At 36.0% G+C, this 24,155-nt stretch overlaps 2 protein-coding genes across 4 annotated transcripts; both read left to right on the top strand.

The window, feature by feature from the left end:
* The first annotated feature begins 736 nt into the window (after positions 1 to 736).
* Positions 737 to 2,246, top strand: LOC132695519 (nicotinamidase). The gene is made up of 6 exons (XM_060659813.1): positions 737 to 964; positions 1,016 to 1,202; positions 1,259 to 1,355; positions 1,402 to 1,673; positions 1,724 to 1,892; positions 2,016 to 2,246. The coding sequence occupies exons 1-6, from the start codon at positions 930 to 932 to the stop codon at positions 2,243 to 2,245; spliced, it is 990 nt and encodes a 329-aa protein (XP_060515796.1). The 5' UTR covers positions 737 to 929; the 3' UTR covers position 2,246.
* Positions 2,247 to 8,109: 5,863 nt separating this feature from the next.
* Positions 8,110 to 22,180, top strand: LOC132708572 (glutamate-gated chloride channel). 3 transcript variants are annotated; one of them, XM_060680963.1, is made up of 9 exons: positions 8,110 to 8,572; positions 8,646 to 8,764; positions 12,447 to 12,523; positions 15,343 to 15,566; positions 15,618 to 15,700; positions 15,759 to 15,893; positions 17,820 to 17,972; positions 18,323 to 18,603; positions 18,666 to 22,180. In XM_060680963.1, the coding sequence occupies exons 1-9, from the start codon at positions 8,520 to 8,522 to the stop codon at positions 18,894 to 18,896; spliced, it is 1,356 nt and encodes a 451-aa protein (XP_060536946.1). In that variant the 5' UTR covers positions 8,110 to 8,519; the 3' UTR covers positions 18,897 to 22,180. The 3 variants fall into 3 exon arrangements, with proteins under 3 accessions (XP_060536946.1, XP_060536947.1, XP_060536948.1); XM_060680964.1 differs by lacking the exon at positions 12,447 to 12,523 and adding an exon at positions 9,981 to 10,048; XM_060680965.1 differs by lacking the exon at positions 12,447 to 12,523 and adding an exon at positions 8,917 to 8,984.
* The last annotated feature ends 1,975 nt before the right edge of the window (positions 22,181 to 24,155 follow it).

Here is a 24,155-nt window from a genome sequence, read left to right as displayed (position 1 = left end):
TAAATAAATAATATTTAGCGATTTCATTCAACTTTCGTTTGGTTTGGCTTCTCACAAAAAAGTATTTCATTGGTTAGTCTACTACTGCACGCCCTGGAAAAAACTTCAAACGCATCGGGCATATTCGAAAACCAAATTCCCTGATCTAATATCAATACTTCAGTCATCCTCGAGAGCCATCTACGTGCAACCTTTGCAACTGCAGCTTGCCTTACTTTCCGCTCGGTCGTTTTCTGATTGGTTGAAGAGTATCACTGGCTTTACACGTCGCATGAAGGCGCTAGTTGCTTCCGTGCCTTGGGAGAAGCAGTAGATGGACTAAGCGAATATTAAAAAAAAATGTATTGCCACATAAAAAACTTTTTAACTAATATTATCAAATTTAAATCAATTTGCCAACTTATTTCTATATTTTTTTTAATTAAAAACAATGAGTTTTCCACCCCTCTTTATAATCTATTATAATATAATATAATTTATAACAAAATTAATTCTTTAATTTTTGTTGCCCTTGCGCCATATTAAACCTTTTAAATGAACAGATTTTGTTTGTAACCATCCTTTATTAACGAATCGTTGTAGATGGAGTTCGATAGACTTAACTGCGAAGGAGATATTCATTTAATTTCTGTTGCTATTAAGCAATCCCTGTTTTTGTTCTATTTCCAATCAAATTTCGTCGTCCGCAAAATAACACAGCGCAAATTGTGTACGGTCATAAAAGCAAAACTGAATGACGTCGGTATTCCAATAAATTTCGTATACAATAGCAAGGGAATTCGAACACTAGTTCGACACATTTGGTGCCACTTGGTATCACCCTAAACTATTCCCATAAGCTTGCGAGTTTTTACCGAATTCTTTCCATTTCAATATGCCGTATCGCGTTCGAAACTTTAAAATGTGACTATTTAATCACCGAAATAATTATGGACGCTTGCTTCGTAGCTTTCGATAAAGACGGGTACGTAAAAGTTATTTTCAAATGGGAAATGCGATGCGAAATTGTTTTCAGGGACGGGTATTTGAATATCGACGAGTTTAAGTTGCTGACTAGAGCGCTGTTTCGTAACGACCGAGGAAAAATTTATCATTTAGAAGATCAAAAACTACGAGACCTTTTCGACATTTTTGATTCGAACGGAGACAATCGAATCGATAAGAGCGAATTTACGTTTTGTTGGAATCACTGGATTAAAATCGTAAGCTTATATATATCGTTCCGATTGGCAGTTCGTTTTAACCGATGTAGTTGCAGATTGTTCGTCCCATATCAGCTTTCCTGGTCGTGGACGTGCAGAACGATTTTATCAGCGGAACCCTAAACATTAGCAACTGTTCGGCTCAGCAAAACGGTACTATTTTCGCAATAGTAGATAAATTGTTACATTTATTTTCTAGGTCAAGATGTAGTCGAACCCATCAATAAGTTGCTAGAGACTGTGAAGTTCGACGCGGTTTTCTACTCCCTCGACTGGCACCCCAGCGACCATGTTTCGTTCATCGAAAATATTAAAGATAGAGAAATCGATCCGAGTAGTTTGGTGACCGCCGATACTGCCCAAACGTACGACACGGTAGTATTTTCTGGATCACCACCGCAAAAGCAGAGACTATGGCCCAGACATTGCGTCCAAGATACTTGGGGATCAGAACTACATAAAGATTTAAAAGTGATTTTCACTTTTGACTTAGTTTTAGTTATCAGATTGTGGATTTTCAGGTGGTCGAAAACGCCATCAAAGTCTACAAAGGCACTAATCCTGACGTCGATTCCTATTCGGTTTTCTGGGATAACAAAAAAATGACCGATACCACTCTGTGCGCGCAACTGCGTCTACGCAACGCTACTGACATATATATCTGCGGTTTGGCTTACGATGTGTGTGTGGGTAAGGCTCATCTGCGCGACATTGATGTTTTTCGATGTTCGCTTATTCTTCCTCCGTAATGACTCGAATTTAAGCAGGGACATTAATTATTGTTTCCGATTGGCTAAACTGATTTTATTTCAGGTGCCACAGCTGTGGATGCCCTCGCCATCGGCTACAGGACTATTTTAATTGACGATTGCAGTAGGGGAGTGGATTTGTCCGATATCGAAAAAACCAAAAACACGGTGTTAACAAATAGCGGCGTTATAGTCAACTCTTCCCAAGTTAAAGCGATGGTGGAAGGTCGAGATAGAAGGCCAGAGTTGGGTTATAAATTAGCCGTAGAGCTTAACGCCAATAAAAACAATTAATATCATGTGTTGAAAAATTTATTTTCGAATTATTTCGAAAGCGTATCTGAACCTAGTTTCCATAGCGTAGTACGTGCAATGCCGGTCGCAAAATGTTCCGCGATTATAACTAAATCAACCAAGAGAATAACTCCATTAAACACTGAAACGCTTTACAAACTTTGTGTATCAGGGCTAGATAATTAATTTTCATCGGCCATGGATCCGATCTGACCTACCCTGAACAATGTAATGGCATTTGAAACTTAACTGATGGGTATTTCGAATTATTTGTTAAGTACAAAAGGTGAAGTTGCAATTAGCTTCGTTATGTTGGAAACGCTAGAGTCAGGATTAACTTTGCTTAAATTTTTAACTTGAACTTAAAGATTAAGTTTTCAGGAATCAAAATAAATAAGAACTAAAAGTTCAGACGCCGTGTCTTTATCAAATGTAATATTTACAAACTACCTGCTACTATATATACCGAAAAATGATCATAACACCTTAATTAATGTTGTTGTGAGAATTTAAGTTCACTAAAGGAGAGGTAGAGTGGCGTATCAAGAAGTCTGTGTATAAAAAAGTTAAATGCAGCCATTTTATGTGTATAAGGGTGATTTGAGCTCTTATGTATGATTGTGTCCGTGTGTGAAGGTTCAAATCACCCATATACACACAAAATGGCTGAATTTAACTCTTTTATACACAGACTTCTTAATATGCCACTTTCAACTTAATATCATTTAACAAATCGCACTGAACAACGGCTACAATCCGTCCATTATAGATAAAATTATAAATAAAAAACAAATACAGACAACAGTAAACTCTATTTATCCGAAATCTAATACAGAACACGAACAATTTAAAACAATTACATACATAAGAGAACCTAGTGAAAAAGTTTCAAAACATTTGTCAAAATGTGGTTTAAAAATAGCTTTCATAACTAACAACAAAATCCCAAAATCTCAAAAATCAGGTGTCTACAGATTGAAATGCGGATCTTGTCCTAAAATTTATATTATACAAACAGGTCATGAAACGCATTAACGAACATAAAGGAGCGTTTAAAAACAATAGTTTAGATTCTAATTATGCTACACACTTAAATACAGGCAATTTTGATATTTTGCATACAGTCACAAAGGGTAGACAATCAAATTTATTGGAAGTCATGGAGATTAACAAAATGAGACATTCAAATGTATTGCTTAACGATCAATCAAATTTAAATACTTCTCCTTTAGTGAAAATTGTTATCGATAAATATTGCTTTTTTTTGAAAAAATACCTTTAACTTAACTTAAAAAACCGCCAGAGTTTCTATGAAAAATTTCAACAATATCTCGACAGAAAAAGAACTGATTCATTCGATTTATCTAAATCATGCTAGGACCAAGGTTCCAGTAAGCTGCAAGTTCCTAATTGTCAAAAAATGTAAAAGTGCCTATTTTGATTATTATACTATAAAAGTTCTCTCAATGAATGGTATAATTCATAAAAAAAAATTAAACGCCCTGTATCTTCGAAATCATCAGTTATACATAAATATCTAATTAAAAGCTCCACAATTCTATAAACTCCAAGTATATGCCATTATTAATTATTAATATTTTCAAAATAAAAAACCGATCGATTTGTCCTAATATTGTTAGGAAGACTATTAAAAATTTTTTGATTTTGATTTTGAACATTTCACATGTTGAGTGCTTGGAGTTTTGTAGTTTAACATTGTTTCCTGCTGCATTTATTGTATTTTGGCAATGATTAATAGTATATTTATATTAAGGGACCGTTATCTTAAACCTCATTATAACTCTAAAGACTAACTCTGCTGGATACATTTTATATTTGAATAACACAACTTTAATAAATGTGTTTTTGTACTACTTGAAATTTATTTAAAACTGTCAAACCAGCGTCAACAAAAACAATACTGCCGTAATATTAATTTTCTTACTGTGCCCCTAAAGCAATACGTTATTTCCATGTAAAATTTTAATCTAAAATTATTCCTAAATATTTTAAACAGTGTTTTCTTTCAATGTGTTGATTACGAGCACAATTCATAAAGCTTCAACTGTTGATAATCAGGTTGGGAAGGGAGTCGAAAGGCAACAAATTTTGTTTTTTCGACATTTATTAATATGTCGTCCATGTATATGTTAATGAGGAGCTTTGAAAACGCTGTAACCTGGGGCACGCCAAATTCAATTCCCCTTTATTCGGTTGCCTCCTAAAATTTTAGAACATTTTTTTTTACAAATAGTACTTTTAATATTGCTAATGTCTCTTATTCCTAAATACTCCTGTTGTTAAAGCACGACTGAATGCACCACAGTGCCCAAGGCTTTCTCTGGATCTATCAATTTTTTACCTTGATCTAACTTCTTTAATACTGTTTCGGTGTCCTTGCGTAGATCATTTTCAGTAGTCAAAATTGGTTTTTATTTAATAACTGATATTTTACTGATATATTTTGATATATTTCCTGAATATGATATATTTTCCACTATAAGGCTATCAACACATTTCGAGAAGAGCGAATTGTGAAGGGAAAGGTCAATGGCAAACGATCAACAGGAAGGTCACCGATGCGTTGGGCGGATCCGAGCAAAGAAATTATTGGTCATGCTCTTGCAGATCAAGACGGGGAAGGATGAAGAACTACGATCCGAGAAATTGAGACATGATGTCACCATACTCTTTTGAGAAGAACAAGAAGAAGAAGAATTTACAATATAAGGTGAAATACAAAAACAAAATGTAAAAAGTATAAAGGTGTAAAGTAGTGAACAATAACAGATGTAAAGGTCAACAACACTAACACGGAGTATAAAAATCGTACAGAAAGTCTATGATCTTCACACGTTTCAGTAAGCCAAGGATTTTAATATAGTTTTTTATGTTGATTCAATACTCGTCCACACTATAGAAACAATTTTCAATAAGCAACACTTTAATATTTGTTTTGAACACCTCAAAAGCCATATGTCTGTACCTATCCGGCAGAGACACACCTTCAAAAATATTAGTATATTTGTGAATTTCTAAAAGATAGCCCTTTTCTGTATCCTCAATATTTGAACAGCATTGACAGAGTTCCCCATAATATTGTGCCATATGATATGTGGGAATGAGTTAAAGCATAATACACTGTCATTAGGGTATTTTGGTCTAGGCTCTCCTTTATTTTTCTAAGGACGAATAAGCTGAAAGATAGTTTCCGCTTAAGAGATAAAATATGATCTTTCCAGTCAAGTCTAATGCCAAGTAATTTAGGCGACTGCCGTTCGCCGTTGTTCTATTTATCTAGCGAAAAGAATATTTTTTCAGTTTCGTCCGTATTCCATTTCAAATAATTATTTTTAAACCAATTGTTCGCATGGCTCTCCAGTCTCCCAATATAAGGTAAAACTGCCATCGTCCGCAAGTAAAGCACATTTGACACACCCCAAAAAACGGCTTAGATCAGCAACATACACTATTAAAAATACGGGGCCGAGTACGGACCCTTGGGGACCTCACTGGAGACCTTCACCAAAGAGGATTTACTTCTGTCATCGCCCACAAACTGTTCCCTGTCTAATAAATAAGATTTTATTAGCTTAAGGGTTCCGCCGCGAAATCCATATCTAAACAGCTCCTGTTTAAGAAGGTCACACATTGTCAACTCCACCCGATTTCCAGTTTCAAGAGTAAAAGAGTATAACGGATAAGAGAAGATTTTTCTAAAGACAACATTCTGCTTCTCAAGCATTTTTCAAGTGCCTTGCTTACGGTGCTAATTAATGCGACGGGTCTATAATTATTAGTTGATGTTTTTTCCCCTTGCTTGAATAAATTTGCAAATTGCAATTTACAGCTTGCTGTTGGCTTCTTCAGAGCTTAACTCAAACTAGTTTGCATTCTACTCTGTACCTGCTTCTATACTGTTTAAGGGAGGTGGAGGCGGAGGAACATTGTCTCTTTCTTTTAGCCTAGTTGACATTTTTCATCCTGCCTCTCCAATGTTTTCTTGGCCGTATATGCATAGAATGCTGCACACTCCTGGCGTCGCAAATGGAATTTTGTCTTTGTTGGATAGAAGATGTTGAGAGAATTTTGGACAAATGCTAAATCTACTGTTAATGTTCTGAACACACTGGCAAATGTGGGGTTGCTTTCGAAGATTTGTAACACTAGCCTAACAAAGTTTCTTTGAAAACAAAAAAAAAATGGAATTAATGTTGTATTTTTGAATATATCACAGAAAATTCCACCACTTAAAACCACACTCATAATGTTTAATAATGATTTTTTTAAGTTCTATTCTTTTTATTTACTTGTTCAGTATTTCTTTTTGTAATTTTAGGGAAACGTTACGTCAACTTATTGATACTGGACATCCGATCGTGAAGCTTACATTGCATTACAGTAGAAGTTTCTTTGAAAACAAAAATAAAAAAGAATTCCAGCACAGAAAACTTCATCTACATTATGCAATAATGGTTTAATTAAGCTTTATATTGTTCCTAGATTTCTCTTATTTCCTTGCTCGTGGGAAACAAACTATGGTTATTATTTAATTGTTTAATACTTTCGGTCGTAATTTTACGGAGACAAAAGTAAATTCAACATATTAATAATTGCCATCCCATAGCAAAGCTTATATTGCTTTAAAGTTGTAGCGCATATTTGTATATAAACTTGGTCAAAAGGCTTTCCAATTAGCGTTGCGATTTTGCCGTTCTGTCCGCTTTTACGTTTTAAGGTTATATTTCTCAAGAATTTTGGATATGTGGTCAGTTATGTTTTAAATTCAAGAAAGGACCACGGTGGCAAGTGTGAAGTTGCTTTCGTTGTAGGAGGAATCCAGAACATTTTTGTAAATAGTTTTACGGTAGCCTGTGGAAGTTTCTTTGAAAACAAAAGTAAAATGGAATTCCAGCATAGAAAACTACATTTACATTATGCAATAATGGTTTAATTAAACTTTATATTGTTTCAAAAATAAAGTATTGTTATTATTTAATATTTTCGGTCGTAACTTTACGGAGACCAGTGTCAATTGCAACATATTAGTAATTGCCATCCTACCGCGAAGCTTATATTGCTTTGAAGTTAAAGTTAGTAAATTCCTTAATAGTGGTACAAACAATGTAGCGCCTATTTGTATATAAACTTTGTCAAAAGGCTTTCCAATTAGCGTTGCGATTTTGCCGTTCTGTCCGCTTTTACGTTTTAACGTTATATTTCTCAAGAACTTTTGATATGTGGTCATTTATGATTTAAGTGTAAAATAGGACCACGGTAGCAAATGTGGAGTTGCTGCGGAAGTTTCCTTGAAAAAAAAAAAGTAATTAAAGTCTGTTTGAGTAAATTAGAAAAAATTGCAGCACTAAAAACTACATTTATAATGTGCAATAACGGTTTTATTAAGGTTTATATTGCTTCTAGATTACACTTATTTTCTTTTTCGTAGGCAACAAACCTTTCTTATTATTTCGTTATTGAATATTTCCGACTGTAATATTTCGTACAAACATAAATTCCAACGTATAAGTAATTGCTGTGAAGCTTTCATTGCTTTATATTTTCTAAATTCGTTAATAGAGGTACAAACAATTTGTATATAAACTTTGTCAAAAGGCCTTCCAATTAGCGTTGCGATTTTGCCGTTCTGCCACATTTAGGTTTAACTCATTCGCGTCGCGTTTTGTCCGGTAAATTCTCAGCCGTCCCCGTCAATTACACACTCATCGGTGACTCCAACTAGTTTTGAGGGGGTCGGAGCGAATTGAGAAAAAGGCAATTTGTATGACGTCATCGCGTGTTACGTAAAACGTTATGACGTATAAGAGCGAGGCCGCTCTATTCGACGCCGTGCGTTCGTTTGTTCAAGCGCGGCCAGTGTGAGCACCGACGATCTCTATCAAGCCAAATTCGCGATTATTTTCGAATACAACACGAAAAATGATATATCGCGAGTTGTATGCAAATCGCAAGGGAGTGCCGATGCCGAGGCGTCGAACTTGAGTGAGAATTTCGTTTAAATAGCCGTTAAACGTGTGACGTTGTTCGCTCCTAGCTCTGGCCGGATCAATATCTCATCGTACTCCGCCTCACAATTCGAAGTTCCTCACTCCGGTGTAATAGACGGGTTTGAGTTGAGGTTCCGACCGCACACAACACATCAAGAAGGCTTTCTGCTCCGATTTTACGCGGCTAATAAAAAAAATGTTTGTCGATTAATTCGGTTCGCTTCGTTCCTTTTTTTTTAATTTTAAATTTATTTCGCCGGGGCAAAATGAAAACCCGCACGTTTTCCGTTTGGTTCCTGCCCGCACTTTATTTCACCACGTAAGTAAATATACCGTTTGGTGGTTTTAGCGGTGTGCTATATAGTTTCCTATGGTCGATTTGTTTTTTGTAGTTGCCTCGGGTCGAGTCCAAAAATTAATTTCCGCGAAAAGGAAAAAGAAGTGCTGGATCAGATACTGGGACCTGGCCGTTACGACGCCCGTATCAGACCATCGGGGGTTAACGGGACTGGTGAGTAATGTTTTAGTTACGCATATTTAATCCGGTAATGTAGGTAAAGCAAGGTCGCGATCACCGAGAAAATCCGCATCTTTGGGCACCAGCGTTTTCCTTTGCTTGTTGTAAATATGTAAATGTAACACATTGTCCATCCATCTCTGTAGATGGGCCAGCCATAGTCCGGGTTAACCTGTTTGTACGCAGCATTACCACCATAAGCGACATTAAGATGGTAAGTGGAGGACACCCCATTCTTGTAGGTAGCTTAGAGGTGCCCCACTTTATGCTACGACAGGCCGAATGGGGTTGTTATAACGCTCGCCACTAACCTTTACTGCGATTACGTGCTTTTTTTTTTCGAACACATCCAGAATAATTTTTCGCGGATTGGGATTGCAACAAATTGACCGTGATTGACCCACATTTCGTCGGAAATTAGTTAAAAGACCTATATATCACGCGAGACAGTTTAAAAGCCTAATGTTTCCTTTCAACCTAAAAGGTGGCCCAGTCTTCGACACACAATTTCTCGACAAAATTGAGCGCAGGAAATAGGCGTGGTGATCAAACCACAGCTTGTTTGCTGCCGGTAACATCTATAAATTTTTTTTTAATGCGAATGGAAAATGGAATGGAATGCAAATTTTCAGCAGCTGCTATGTGCTATCAAAATCATGTATTTATGTCTCGTTTTTTGCATTTGAACACCGATTTTTCAAATGAAATTCGAACTTATTTCAGGCCTCGGAGGTTAGATAGAACGTGTGTACGTGTTTATTGGACGCAGGTACTAAAAATAATGCGGACACTTTTAAATTCGGAGCATAAATTTTTCTGCGATCCTAAATATGTTGATTTTGGAATGCAAAACTCGTTAACCGGTGTTTACGGCGACATGCATTCGATTTATTTGTTTCATAGGCAGTTTGTTGCATTCGAATTGGTATACGGGCCTTGAAAATGACGAGCAAAGGGAAATCGAAAGTGGGTAATTGCAGAAATCGCATGGCGAGAGTAAATTTAACCCCTGCCAGCTTGTAGGATAGCTGCAGTTTGCAGACTAGCCGCGTTTGAATGCTGAATGCTGTTGGGGGTTGAAGCTAGCCTAGGTCTTGGGGTGGTTGGTGCAGGTGCCTTAAAACCATGTTGCGTCGATCGATTCAAATCGGTTTGATACGGTTATGAAGCACACTAATTGCTCCATTTTCTTTTCTCTTAATCGCTATAGATGGCCCGGCAATAGTTCGTGTCAACATATTTGTCAGAAGTATCTCAAAGATAGATGACGTAACGATGGTAAGTGGCTGTTGGAGAACGGAATGAGATTGATTATCTCTATTTGTGTAGTTTTGGATGGTAGTATAGTACATCGAATGTTGATGACCGAAGTATCGGGGTTCTTGGAATGTTTTTTCAGCGCATCCTGTCCAACATGAAGCTCACAACTGATTCTTTACACGTTTTATCTTAAACTATTCGTCTAAAAATCGATCCTTGCTAAACCAATTTCAATGAAATTTTTGGAATTCGATCTACTCGAAGTTGTAATTTGAAAAAAAAAATCTAATTCAAGGCTACACTGGAAATTCTACCGAAAACACGGGCCATTCCTTTTTTTATGACGACTAGTTTGCTCGATTTATTGGATTGGTATGGCGCCTAGACCACGTAATTTTTTTGCCAAGTCCGAGAGTGCAATCAATTTGACCGTGGCAGCTCACTCCCAAAAAGTTAAAATCAACTACGACTAGTTCTCGCCTGATTTACCTTTCGCTTTGCTTAATGGCGTGTGTGTTGGGATACCAATTACTGCTTCCACATTAACAAATAAGCCGCGATCATTTTCCAGGATTATCTAGAGATTTGTACTGAGCATCGATTAAATTTTCGTATGGTTGTTGAATCTATTTAATTAATTCTCTTGGTTGAGATTCGCGGTGCTCCAAACTTCCAAACCTCCGAGGATATTTTTTCCTAATTGTTTCTCGAACACCAACCAAATTTAAAGAGTAATTAAAGTTCTTACACCAGTAACTAAAGATTAGTTTAATATGATGCTTAGTCTACCAATTGAATTAGAACATCTATAGCAACTTAAAAATATAAATCTTGATGTGTTTAAATTACCTATTTAAAGACCCGTAAGTGCTGTTTTGTGCGGCAACAAATGTTGACGTCTGTCCAAATTCATTCTCAAAGTCTGACAACTAAACTCTTCCTGTATACTGACGTCCTGCGCCTTGTTTATTATATCTATATATATCATATAGATAGAATTAAATTATATAAATAATAAAAATCCATCCCCGCCTCAATCATCATCGAATGGGTAAATAATTAAAAAATAAATAAGTTCACGGTCCCCTAGACTGTCGTCTCGGTGTACCATCCGACGGTCAGGTGATCCCTCAAAAGGGCTGCCACGTATCTCGTTTCAAGTTCACGGCCAATTATGAACTTTGTTAGTTACGCTCGGATGCGTCGTTGTATAATAACGCGAACATCTGTAAAGCGACATTGACAGTGCCAGCAATGGCCAACTCTCCAATGTTTTCGCAGTAATTCCAGATTCCGAAAAATGGTCTCCCTAGCAACCTACGTTTCTGGGTCAGCTAATGTTTTGATGCTGCAGCATATTCGGAGTCCCTAATTAATTTGTTTCGTAGTTATTCTGTGGCCTGGCAATAATGTCATGTCACGTGTGGGAAACTAGGTTGCGTTTTCAAACACCAGACATACACATACATACACACACGCACCATTTTATTCAAAATACATTTCGCCTGTTGCATTTTCATCCGATCCATTCTTCTGTATTAAAATCACACGTGTACATTGAATCATTCATTTTATTTAGTCATATTAGAATTGTGTCGTCACCATTAAGTATACCTTAAGCATGGCTTTTGTGTATGATTGTACCCACGTTTATGTTCTCTCTAAACTGACAAGAAAATTTACATACCGTTTAATTCGCGGTTGATTTTTCATATGTGAAAGTGGTTTTATTTTAATATGGACACCAATTACGGTAAGGCATCGAATTGAATTTTTGGTTAGTCGAAGCAAGCAAATGTTAAGTGTCTTCTGCTTTCGAAGTTAGGAAGTCGGACCATTATCCTCGCTGTGGAAATGAAGTGAGACTATGGTTGAGACATGTTCTTCAAACGAACTATTAACGGTCTTCCTCCTCATCAGTTTCTTAGTAGTGGAGTTCGGTTGAATGCACGATTGAGTCAGATAATATAATTTTTGTACTTAGTGGAGTCAGGGAGCCCATTTAAACCGTTAATAGGGTGCAAAATTACCCCAGCGAATAGGACCAAATATGCAATAATATAAATCAATTGGCTCTATTTATGGTGCATTGGTTTGTTGATTGATTGCCCGATTGTCGTGGCGATTGAGGGTGTTAAGAATCGGTTGTGCAGTTAATGGATGTGTCATACCTACCATTGCCCAGGATATGCGGCGTGATTTTATACAATAATTGGTTTGACTTGAGTCGAGTAGGTTTTTGCGATACTATGGGGTGGTGGGGGCGCAGTTTTATGACGTGGCGGTTTTCGGGCGTGGCCGCGCTTGCATGTTGGGCATTCATCCATAATGCGAGATATGATTGGCACGGTCGTTGCCCGTCCACCGCCTATGACTATTTTGTCAGTGTACTCTATATTCTGTTTTTTACACACAGTGGTAGGAGACGGACCCACGGTAGTTTACATCAACATCTTTCTACGGTCTATCAGCAAAATAGACGATTATAAAATGGTGAGTGCACGGTCTGCCAGTCATGTCAAGTACTTAATCATGAAAATTACGGAGCAGATAAGTATGACAAGTTGAAAATCGGAGCTTTGTATATATATAGAGCCACAGTCAAAATACTAGAGTTGTCAAAAGTGCAAACCACCGTATCTGCTTTGTTCACTTACGTAAATGTTCACATTTTAAGGGGACCTGAGTAATTTTTGGTAGCGTACATTGGAAGGAATAAATTTACATTTTAACATTTGGTACGTGTTTAATATTTTCAAATCCCAAAGGGTAATTTTTATTTAATTATTTAAAATGATGATTTATTTTATTAAAATGACGCCTATGCTTTGTTTTTTAATGCGAGAGGAGTTATTAATCATTATTGAACTGTAAAACTTGGTGTATTCCATAGGTAGTTGACCTACCTTACCTGCCTTAGTGTTTAAAATTAGAATTATAGTTACTGGTAGTTGTTGGTAAAGTTCGTTCCGAAAAATGGTTAGCGTTTCTGAATTTGTTGCTGAGAAACGGATTAGTAAAACTGCGCTTTTAAAAATGAGAAAATGATTATTCTCAATGCTCTTCGTCAGTAAAACTTCACATTCGGAGTTGCAAAAACAGTCAACAATGTATCGACTTTTTCACAAGCATAGACGCGGTCAGGTCACCAAAGAGAAGTACAAAAAGAAAATCTGGATGAAAAGATTGCCTTCGGACGAATAATACACTCGTTTTACTTAAAAAAGTAATACCTATCCATACTATAGCTAAAGGTAAAGGGTTAATAAGTACATGCTGAAGACTTCTTCCAGCAAATACCAAATCTTATTCCACCTGGGTATGTTATAGTCATGGACAATGCTACCACTGAAGCAAATCCGAAGAAATACCCACGCCTTTTGACGAATCCCTTTAAAACTAAATACTCCCGGCATATCACTGTGAACTAAACCCTATACTGATAACTTGCTAGAAAACACTGTAGTCAATTCTTATTTCTCTCTACCTACTCGGGACGTGATCACTAAAAAGTCCAAATGAAGTTGTATTCTCAATACACATAGTAGACTTTTTTTAAAAATAATAATAGTTGTTATAATTTATCTATTTTCATGTTATTCTCTATTCTTTATTTATTTATTTATATTATATATTTATTTATTTATAATTATAATCCTGTATAATTATTATTATATTTAGTATTGTTATTAAACTACCTTTAATAGAGCGCTGTCACATCACTTTTATTTACTAAACTCCTCTTTCGGTTGTTTGGAAATCAGTGTGATCGTCATTTAGGAACGATTGGAGGTGTGTAGGGCTTAAAAACTGAAATGTCATTGCAAATTTACATTTTATGACTTTCTTGCATTAAGAAACATAGCGTAGGTATTGGTAGTTGTTTGTAGCACAACGTCTTTTCCAACTTTTGTACATGAAGCGGATCTACTATATCGATTTAGATCACTATAGCAGACCTTAATTTATTATTTCAAAATTTTGTTTGTAATCGGATTGTGCAAAATGCGTTGATTATTCGAAACGCGCTTGAGCTGTATTTACATCTAAAGCAATAAAGTTGGTTGAAAACAATATATGCCATCAGTTTAAACTGAATTATTATTGACACGCGAAAAATGTTAATTTTAGTAAATATAAATAATAAAAAAAGCAGCACCCGAGCAATGGAAATATATTTATCTGCTCTTTTGTGAATATGATGGCTGTAATTGCCAAATATAATGTAAATATATTCATTATATATCAAGTGGTGTACTGTATACTCAGATGGCATTTGCATTCACTGCACAGAGCCGAAAGTTGGTGAGTGGTGAAGGCACCAGCACCAGCGCAAGCATGCACTGACGGTACAGCCCCGGTGACACGCCAATGCATACATATAGCGGCCAATGTGATGTGCTGTTGCATGTTTTCCTACAGGCTGTCCAGTTTAAAATGTCATCGACTGGTTTCGGTGGCTGGTGAATATTCGTACGACAAGGCAACTTGTTTTTAAGCATACGTTTAGGTGCCGTGACCGAAAATGAACGAGAAAGAACAAATTGATTCGATCGTTTATTGTATCGTTGGACAATTTGGGTGTAAAAGTTTCCAACCCCCGCTTTTAGATAGTCACGCTTTGTAGATTTGGGAGTTTAAAGTTGTAAGCGACCTTTGAAGGCACTACCGAAGCTTTTGTAGGAGTTTTTTCGAGATATTTCCCGCGGTTTTTATTTTTCCAATTCGTCCGGGGCTCAGGCTTCCTTCAGCGGTGCGTTTTGGCAAAACCTCCCAATTAATTACTGGCCGCATCGACACAAAAAATATCTTTCGGAGGTTTGGTTTTCCGTGCACGGGTAAGCGCATTGTGATTTGATTTCATGAGGTGAATTTTCCGGCTTTATATGATTGCTGCATTATTTGGGTTTTGCATGGGGATATGTTCCTTATAAAAGCAAGCAAATTTAATAACATGCGAACCGCTGATTGGGAATGCAACTGTCGCTTCTCTCTTGAATGCTTCTCGTTCTTTTCTACAAAAGTTGTATTTCAGTGAAGCGAGTTACGAAAATTTTAAATATAAATTACTGTTACATATCCAATTATTCTCTATAATTTTCAAGTCGTAATTTGGAATTTTGGTTGTGAGCCCTGACTATAGGAAGTTAGTAACACTCTCCAACGATATTGGTACCCAAGTGAAATACTGCTTTCGAGAAATATTGCACGTGGCATGAGGAACATGTATTATTAGAAAACTTTAATCTCATTTTACTGTTTGACCATTGCCCGTCCGCTGACCGTAATAATACAAAGTCAAAAATTTGCAGGAATATAGCGTTCAGCTGACATTCCGTGAGCAATGGTTGGACGAGCGGTTGAAATTCAACGATTTCCACGGTCGCTTAAAGTATCTTACGCTCACTGAAGCAAACAGGGTCTGGATGCCAGATCTCTTTTTCTCGAATGAAAAAGACGGCCATACTCATAATATCATTATGCCCAATGTATACATTCGCATTTTTCCTTATGGTTCCGTACTGTACAGTATTAGGTACGTATGCGACATGTTTTCTAGCATTTCATAATTCCACTTCTTTTTTAGAATATCGTTGACGTTATCCTGTCCTATGAATCTAAAGCTTTATCCTTTAGATCGTCAAATTTGCTCATTGAGGATGGCAAGTTGTAAGTGTTTTGCGCCTATAGGTTTCTGGCCCTTCTAAATGCTTAGTGCTCGTTTTAGATGGCTGGACTACGGCCGATTTAGTATTTTTATGGAAAGAAGGCGATCCTGTTCAGGTTGTAAAAAATTTACATTTACCTCGCTTCACTTTGGAAAAATTCCTAACCGATTACTGTAACAGCAAAACAAACACCGGTAAGGTATTAGAGATGCGTCCATTTTATCTCTACATCTAGGTGGGCATAAGTGAGTCACTCAAGGGATTCCACATCATGTGTGTCGTTTTTCTGTTAATGTCATCAATATCAAACAATTTTCAAAATCACATAAAAAATAACCATTTAAATAGTAATCTAAAAATACCCGGATTTTACAACGAATTTAGTCTTAAAGAGGGTCTCATTAATCTACGTATTTAAGGAAAACCAAATTTAAAAACAGATAAGCATTTATTTTTAAAAAGGTGTAAAATAAAAGTAAAATGAATCATTTTGAGTTCGAAAAATACAAATTCAAACGTTATTATCGAGTTTAGGAGCCACCCATATCAGCTTGTTTCAGAAATGATTTTGTTACATAATATTCATCATTCTTTATCGTTGAAAATTTAAAACCTTTGAAACCATATCATTTTTGTAAAAAGATACACGCGAGCTATTTGGAATAACTGCACCAAATACAGTTAAAGTCTGTTCATAGATATAGGAAAGTGACTAACTGATACGAATTAAGGAACGATCCTGGCAAGCTGTAAGAATGAAATATGACCGAGCAGGTCCGTACTTTGCTTAGAATTTAATTATTTAGGGTTTTCTTAGGAAAGATACTTAACAATATTTATTTATTTATGTATGTATTTATGTTTAAATCTAAAATAAAATTACACATTATTTTTATTACCTACTTAAATTACATAAAATTATTCACATAATGTATCAGTATCACTATCGCTATCATCGCCTGTTCTAATTGTTATTTGTTCTATATTATTTGCAATATGGATATACGATTGTTTTGCTTTTTCTATATATTTAACAGAATTTGCCCAACGTTGTGCAGGGATTTTTAAAACTTCGGTTTCTATAAGTTTGAGGACATTGGAGTTAACACGGGGAAAAACATTGTTACGACGAATGGCAGATTTCAGTTGGTGCCAAACATGTTCAATGAGATTAATTATACAGTGGTAAGGTGGAAGCCTTAGAACTGTATGCCCTAGATTTTTTGCATAATTATCACAGACGTATTCCTTTTGTAGGTTCAAGCTTTGTACAACCTCAATTAATTGCTTTTTGGTATAATCTTTGGTGGCCTTTGTTGCTCTCTGTAAATCCTATTTTTTTCTAGATATTCCAGTCGCCATTTCCGAATTCTAAAAGATTCCATTAAAACTTGCCTTTTGTCAATTTTTTTAAATCTAAAACCCATGTGTTGAATACAATTCCATAAGGTAGTTCTGCCACATTTAGCACCGGTTTCATCTTTTTCAAGCCTCCTAATTAAGATATCTAATCTAGGCACGCTTTGTTCCTCGTACAACTGGTTAATTTTACGCCGTATTATATCTTCATCACTTTTTTTCCTCGCTGAAATGGGATTATTCACAATTTTCCATACAGTTGATGTTGGATTTTTCGTCAACGTGGCCGTTTCTGCTAAAGATGCTTGCTGGCTGGCACCACGTTCAATGAGAGTCAAATAAACATTGTTTATAACTTCCTTAGTCTCAATAGTGTTTTCTACATTTGGGCGGGAGCATCTCCTGTGATACACTAGACTCGCATATATTTTGCATAATTCGCACACGATTCAACACACGCTGTATTAAACTAAGTAGTATACCAAACCAAAGAATATTAAACACAGGTAGGTATAAATTTATTTTCTATTACGGACCACAATTTTACCTGAATTTATATTCCGAAACTTTCAAAATAAATTAATAAATAATAAAAAAAAAAAATTGGTCGCTTTCTTATATCTATGAACAGACCATAACCCTTTTTCTAAACAAAATCGGGGTATGTGCAATGTTTGAATTTGCAAAAGAAATGTTTCCTATAATCTTATGACCACCATTTTGGGATCTTTAATTAAACATGTTAAATTGCCTTTTTTTAGGGGAATATAGTTGTCTAAAAGTCGATCTCCTATTCAAACGAGAGTTCAGCTACTATTTGATACAAATTTACATCCCTTGTTGTATGCTGGTAATAGTTTCCTGGGTGTCGTTTTGGTTAGACCAAGGCGCTGTGCCGGCTAGAGTGTCTCTAGGTAAGATGTCCGCGACGTGGAATTAAATTTGCGGCCAGCGAAAAATCCCTTTTTAACAACGAGAAAATTCTGCGTCACGTTTTATTTATTTTTTCATAATCCGCTTCGCTAGTAATTTGAATATTTAACGATTTCGTCCGAGCGTCTTGCATTTAAACCCATTAATAAAACCGAAAGTCCACAAAGCGTGGGTAAAATTTTCCCGATGAATTCGTTTTTCAACATACAACATTTGAATCGTTCTACTTTTATTTCTCATTAATATCTGATCAACCTTTTCGCCGACGCTCTCGGGATTTTATCGTTATTTTAACGATTTCTTTTTTGCACAAATCAAAAATGGTCCGTAGGCGTGACTACGTTGTTGACGATGGCGACTCAAACCTCAGGAATAAACGCTTCGTTACCACCAGTTTCCTACACTAAAGCCATAGACGTGTGGACCGGAGTGTGTCTCACGTTTGTGTTTGGGGCACTTCTAGAATTTGCACTCGTGAATTACGCGTCAAGATCGGATATGCATCGCGAAAACATGAAAAAACAAAGAAGGCAATGCGAACTCGAACACGCTGCATCTTTGGACGCTACGTCCGACCTTATTGACACGGAAAGTAACGCCACCTTTGCCATGGTAGATACAACCACATAATAAATCATACAGTTCTATATTATTTACATAAACTATATTTTCAGAAGCCGTTAGTACGTCATCCTGCAGATCCGTTGAATATGGAAAAAGCTCGCCATTGCGAAGTCCACATGCAACCACGTCCTAATTGTTGCAGATCGTGGCTTTCCAAATTTCCAACTCGCTCTAAACGTATAGACGTCATTTCGAGGATAACGTTTCCGTTGGTGTTCGCACTGTTTAATGTCATTTATTGGTCGACCTACCTCTTCCGCGAAGAAGCCGAAGAATCTTAAGTTATAGTTTGTTATAGGAAATGGTTTTTTACTGTTATGGACGTTTTCAGCCTGATGATCCGTCAATAAATTTCCTAGTTTAGATCCGCTCCGCGTGCCTCCGTGCCGATGGATTCGTTGTTTTCGTGTTAAATGGGGCTATAGTATATTTGATACGGAGAGAGAGTAAGTAAAAGCTTAATTAATATCGGAGCGGTCTGCATTATCCTCTAACTTTATTATTTCACATTTTAGAAAAACAAAGTTTAATACGAAAATTGTTGAGTTTAATATGTAGATTTAATATTATATATTTCAGGGCGAGGCATATCAAAGTGACATCCTTTTAAATTAGACGCCATTTTATTTTACAAAAATATATAACACGTTAAATTGATGTCAAAATTTGCCAAAAATAAAATCTGCACTTAGTTGGCCTTGGCGCCAGGTGAACGCCACGTCTTTTGTTTGCTTATGAGAGCTGGGGCTATAGTGAATATTATTATTGTCAATAATGTTTCACTAGACTAAAAGTTCGAAATATTGTTATTGTATATAATAAAATGAAGAAAATGCAAATAGAGCTAGACTACACAGGGAAAAACTACAATTTGTAGAAAAAAACTAGGCACTGCTTCTTAAATCCTAATGCAGAATTAAATATCAACAATCTAAACAATTTGTTTAGAAAAATATAATATTTCCCTCGGGTTCTACTAGTTTTGGAAAAATTTGGAGAACGTTAGAAAAAATAAATATTAAATTTACCAAAATCGACGGAGGAAAATAAGACTTAGCTATTAGAGTTTTGTAGACATTTGTTTCAAATGTTTGACGAGGATCTTGACCGAAGAATCGAATTTCAGCAAGGAAGCCCAATAGAAAAAAATGCTTCTATTGGCAGGAAGGAAATTGGGAAAAAATATTTGATTGATAACTAACCGACGAATACCCTAATCAAAACCAGCACAGGGGATATCATCAGTTCGTTTGACTGAAATCCTGTAGATGTTTCGCGATTCCAGTCGGAGTTCAACAAACGAACGGATGATATCCCGTGTGCCGGTGTTGATTCGGGTATCCATCGGTTAGTTATTTGATACTAAAGTAGAATCGGTTGCCTGACGTTTCGCTAGAATTCTGGCATCTGTAGAGTCAGTTACACGTATTATTAAATTCTACAACTTTTGTATTAAACTTGTTTTTCCAAAATGTAAAATAGGAAACTTAGAAAGGGTAGCAACATTTATAATGGATTATCCTTTGGTTTTAAAATAAAAGCCAACAAATTAATATTTATAAAATCTCAAACAGTATCGAATTCTTCCGCAGTTGGCTTCTAAAATAACCACTAGATACTCAGCTTTTCCCAAACTGTCCAAACTCTTCATTCTTTAAGGTTGTTAATTTAATAGACAATAGATTCCGCACATTGCCTCAAGAATTAGTGAATATTAAATTTATTGCATATGTTAACATTCAAGAAGAAACGTGCTAAACGTGGGTTTAGCATTCAGACATTTACTCTCTCTCAAACTCAACAAATCTTAGAATAATTGTTGACGCGAAACAGTTAAGTTGAAAGCAATAAATTCTACACGTTGAACGATGTAAATTCAACCAGTTACCTGTTTATTATTGGTGCAAGCACTAATATTCTTGTGAAAATAAATAATCCCGGAAAATCTCGAAAAAATAAGTTAATAACAGACCTTACGCTGTTGACGGCAATGGGACAATTAAATAGAAATAATTTCGCATTGCTTTTGATTGTTTTTGTTTCCTTTGAACGACTGACTTTTCGGTGTGATATTTTCAGCACAATCAAGTCGACTGTTACTGTTACTGTCCTCGGACCGTTACTAATACCCCGTTGATTGGTTAGTTTTTTAGAAATATTCTCGAAGAAATTACTCAGGTGATGTATCTTCATCTCATACGAATATTACGTGCTCAAATATTTTCCGACAAAAAAAAACACAAACGCAATAACAACACGGTCAGAATTTAAAAAACAATTCTCGAAATAACCTAAAAAGTTATGTGTTGTGATGCTGTAAAATACATTTAGCAGTGCCAAAAGTTTATTTTAAACATTTTTCCGACTGCAATGTAATAAATTGTAAATAGTCATTAATATGAAGGTTCATCGTCTTTTTTAGCACAAATTAGGCTCAAATCATAAACAAACTAGTCGTTATTGTATTATAATGCACTATTTCTGTACAGGGTATCCCACAGTTGATGATTACCAATATTTTTGAGCCCTATGATTTCCTGTAGGTAATTGTTGTGACGTCCTATCTGCACTTACACACATGCAATTTATGTTGCTGTAGAACAAATAAACGTTTATTATAAACCTTTTAAGGCAGCGAATAAATGTCATCAGGGCGTGCAAAAATAGAGTTTTAGGTTTAGGTGGTTTCGATTCCAACATTCTTTCTGTCTATGTGTTTCTCTAAACTGTGTCTAGGTGTTAATGCCTGTCTCTTCTATTTTATTGCCGTTCAATAGATTCTATATCCGTAGACGATGTTTTTCCCTCTTGTTCACTCTAATTTTGCCTAACATTAAAGTTTGTTTTTCGCCGTAGGATCGAAAATGTACCTAATTCTTGGGCAGTGAATAGATTTCGCATTCCGTTGTATAATTCGATCTTAGTGTTAAGAATGTGATAATTAGCCTAAAAGCAGTTAACGAACAGTTGTTATACGCGACTTAATTTATTCCTAACATGCGTTAACAAAGTAATATTATAATCGGTATTAGTAGTTAGGTTCAGTTGTTTTAGAAGTCGGTACATTTTCTAGAAGTTTGGGTTTGTGCAAAAAATCGGAGACTGTTGGCCTGAGCGACAGCCATAGATCACCGGAAAAGAATCTTCGTGTTTTCTTACAATACAAATATAAACAAAAATGCTACAGAGACAATAAACGAAAAATTAATTTTGTACTGACGTAAAATTCCTACAAAGTGCTTCGAGCGTTCTTCCGCTACCTATTTCCATTTTTTGCACATTTTGTAACAATATATTATAGTTTAAGTCTCTTTGGCTGGCGCACAAAGTGACACTTGTTAACTATTTAAAGTCGTCGTTCGACGAAGACAAGTGAAACTAATATTCTCGAATCGAGTGTTTTATATTCTTATGTCAATAAACGTAGACAAATTGAGGGTACATATTTTGATTAATTTTGTATATGGATTTTTCTAGCGTATAGACGATTTTTATTAAAAGATTTTGGTATATGTACATTTTCTTTAATTGTTAATTAAAAATTACACACTACCACTGTAATAAAACGTAGAAATAAGTGTTTATTTTAATACTTATCGTTTATGTCCCCTTGGTAGCTTTCCCTAAATCCAACTTGGCGAGTTTAATTTACGTTTTCTGAAAGACACTTGAAAATGTATCACCGAATCAAAGAGGTTTAACTATCTTGGGCTAACCGTAGCAAATTGATACTTCGAAAGTTTGTTTGTTACAACATTAAACGCTGTCTAAACAATTCGACGAAAGCTGTGGAGACATTTGTAATTTGTAACTCAAATATTTGACACACGCGGCAAACAAAACAAAATTATGGCGGCCGTTACTTCGGCAAGGTAGTCATTTTCTAGTCACTATCATGAGAGCCTTCAAGTACGGCCTGATATTTCTCGTCGCAATGATCCCAAGTTGCTCTGGGTCGCTGAAATCACTGAATAATACTCAAGATACAGCTTATTATGAAATCACAAAGCTCGTTGAACAGATATTAATAAAATATGAATTTAAAAGAATTTATGAGGTAAAAATGTTAAGGAAATTGCAGCTGTCCTCTGTTGTTCTAGATTTTCAACGGATTGACCAAATACATGCAGACTTGGACGTAATTAAATCTAGCGTCTTCGTTGTCGATATCCAGAACAGCTCGGTCGTTTTCGCTATACAATTTCTGAAAACTCATCACCTTTTCACGCCCAAGTCTTTCTTTATATTTCTGGTTAACCAGGACACCAGGAAACCCAATCGATTTCTCTTGGATGAGTTTATCTTTCGAGTTATTTTTGTAAATGTGAACAGCAAGTCGATGCGCGACGTATTTAACAGGGAAATAACTCTGGATCAAGCAGACCAAAGTAAGGTGGATAAAATTTTCGAAGGCACTTCCCTGCCGGTAATATATCGTAAATTAAAAGTGAGTTATCGAACGTTAAATTTTTTCACGACATTCGATGGAGGTAAAAGTAAAGGATTGGAAATGAACCTTGTTGATCTAATTGCTCGCCAATTAAACCTGTCGGTCGAATATATCAAACGGGAAAGTCGCTACGAAGTGATCAAACAAGATGGTGAATATACCCAATGTTGGAAAGATCTCAAGAACAAAAAACTGGATATCATTATAGGGGCGCCGTTTTATTCTGAAAATGCCGAACTGGATTTTGATGAATCTATACCGTATTATTATGACACTTTGCACTTTGTCGTTCCGAAATCGAAGATCATTTTTCCGACATTCGCGTCTCTTAAGCGCGAAGTGTGGATCTGTTACTTTGTTGTGATAATAATGGTGACCTGCTGCTTCTACCTAATACAATACGTAAAACGCGAAACCCGTTCGCGTGGTAAAGTATGTTGGATGGTGATTACAGTTGAGTTACTTGCTAATTATTTCGTACATTTTTGATCGCTAAATGTATTTTAGATATTCTCGGAAGAGCCCGTGTCGAAGAGGAATTTAAAAGGAATCAGGTTGATATCCACTTTTGCCGTGATGTTTGCGTTTTTGTTCAACATCGCAGCCAAAAGTAACATCGTGTATTACTTAACGGGGCATCAGTACGCCCACCAAGTCGACACGTTCAAAGAAATTATCAAAGAGGGATTTCTCATTGGAATTTACGAAAAACCCGGATTTCTGAATTCGAATTCTGCAATGTACAACTACACGATGACGAACTACATCATATGTTCGACGGATAACGATTATCGAACTCAAGCGGCCTGTAGAGACGAAATAAACGACGACATACCAAATTTTGCACCAATAAAACCGTATTCGCTAATAGCTTACTCACCCAGTATCTACATAGATGAAAATCTCAAACCGCGTGTTCATATCGTTACCGATAGAATTGGGAATATATTTTCGAAAATGTATCTACCAAACGGACACCCTTATCATAATACCATCAACATGTTGATTATGAAGTTGATGGAAGTTGGATTGACCAAACCCGAACAATTGGTTCCAAACTCGAAACCGATGCTATGGAAATACGCTAATA

The sequence above is a fragment of the Cylas formicarius genome, unplaced genomic scaffold (assembly GCF_029955315.1).
Source record: "Cylas formicarius isolate icCylForm1 unplaced genomic scaffold, icCylForm1.1 PGA_scaffold_12__32_contigs__length_19106922, whole genome shotgun sequence".
Classification (NCBI taxonomy): domain Eukaryota; kingdom Metazoa; phylum Arthropoda; class Insecta; order Coleoptera; family Brentidae; genus Cylas; species Cylas formicarius.
Note: the sequence above shows the minus strand (reverse complement) of the source record. Positions and strands in the feature narration are given on the sequence as shown.

What these genes read in the sequence shown, in the direction of transcription:
- LOC132695519 (XM_060659813.1), top strand. Translation starts at nt 930, where the DNA reads ATGGACGCTTGCTTCGTAGCTTTCGATAAAGACGG. An exon ending in CTGTTCGGCTCAGCAAAACG is followed by an intron (nt 1,356 to 1,401) that starts GTACTATTTTCG and finishes TTTATTTTCTAG; the next exon opens with GTCAAGATGTAGTCGAACCC. An exon ending in AACTACATAAAGATTTAAAA is followed by an intron (nt 1,674 to 1,723) that starts GTGATTTTCACT and finishes GTGGATTTTCAG; the next exon opens with GTGGTCGAAAACGCCATCAA.
- LOC132708572 (XM_060680963.1), top strand. Translation starts at nt 8,520, where the DNA reads ATGAAAACCCGCACGTTTTCCGTTTGGTTCCTGCCCGCACTTTATTTC. An exon ending in ATCGGGGGTTAACGGGACTG is followed by an intron (nt 8,765 to 12,446) that starts GTGAGTAATGTT and finishes TTTTACACACAG; the next exon opens with TGGTAGGAGACGGACCCACG. An exon ending in TCCGTACTGTACAGTATTAG is followed by an intron (nt 15,567 to 15,617) that starts GTACGTATGCGA and finishes CTTCTTTTTTAG; the next exon opens with AATATCGTTGACGTTATCCT.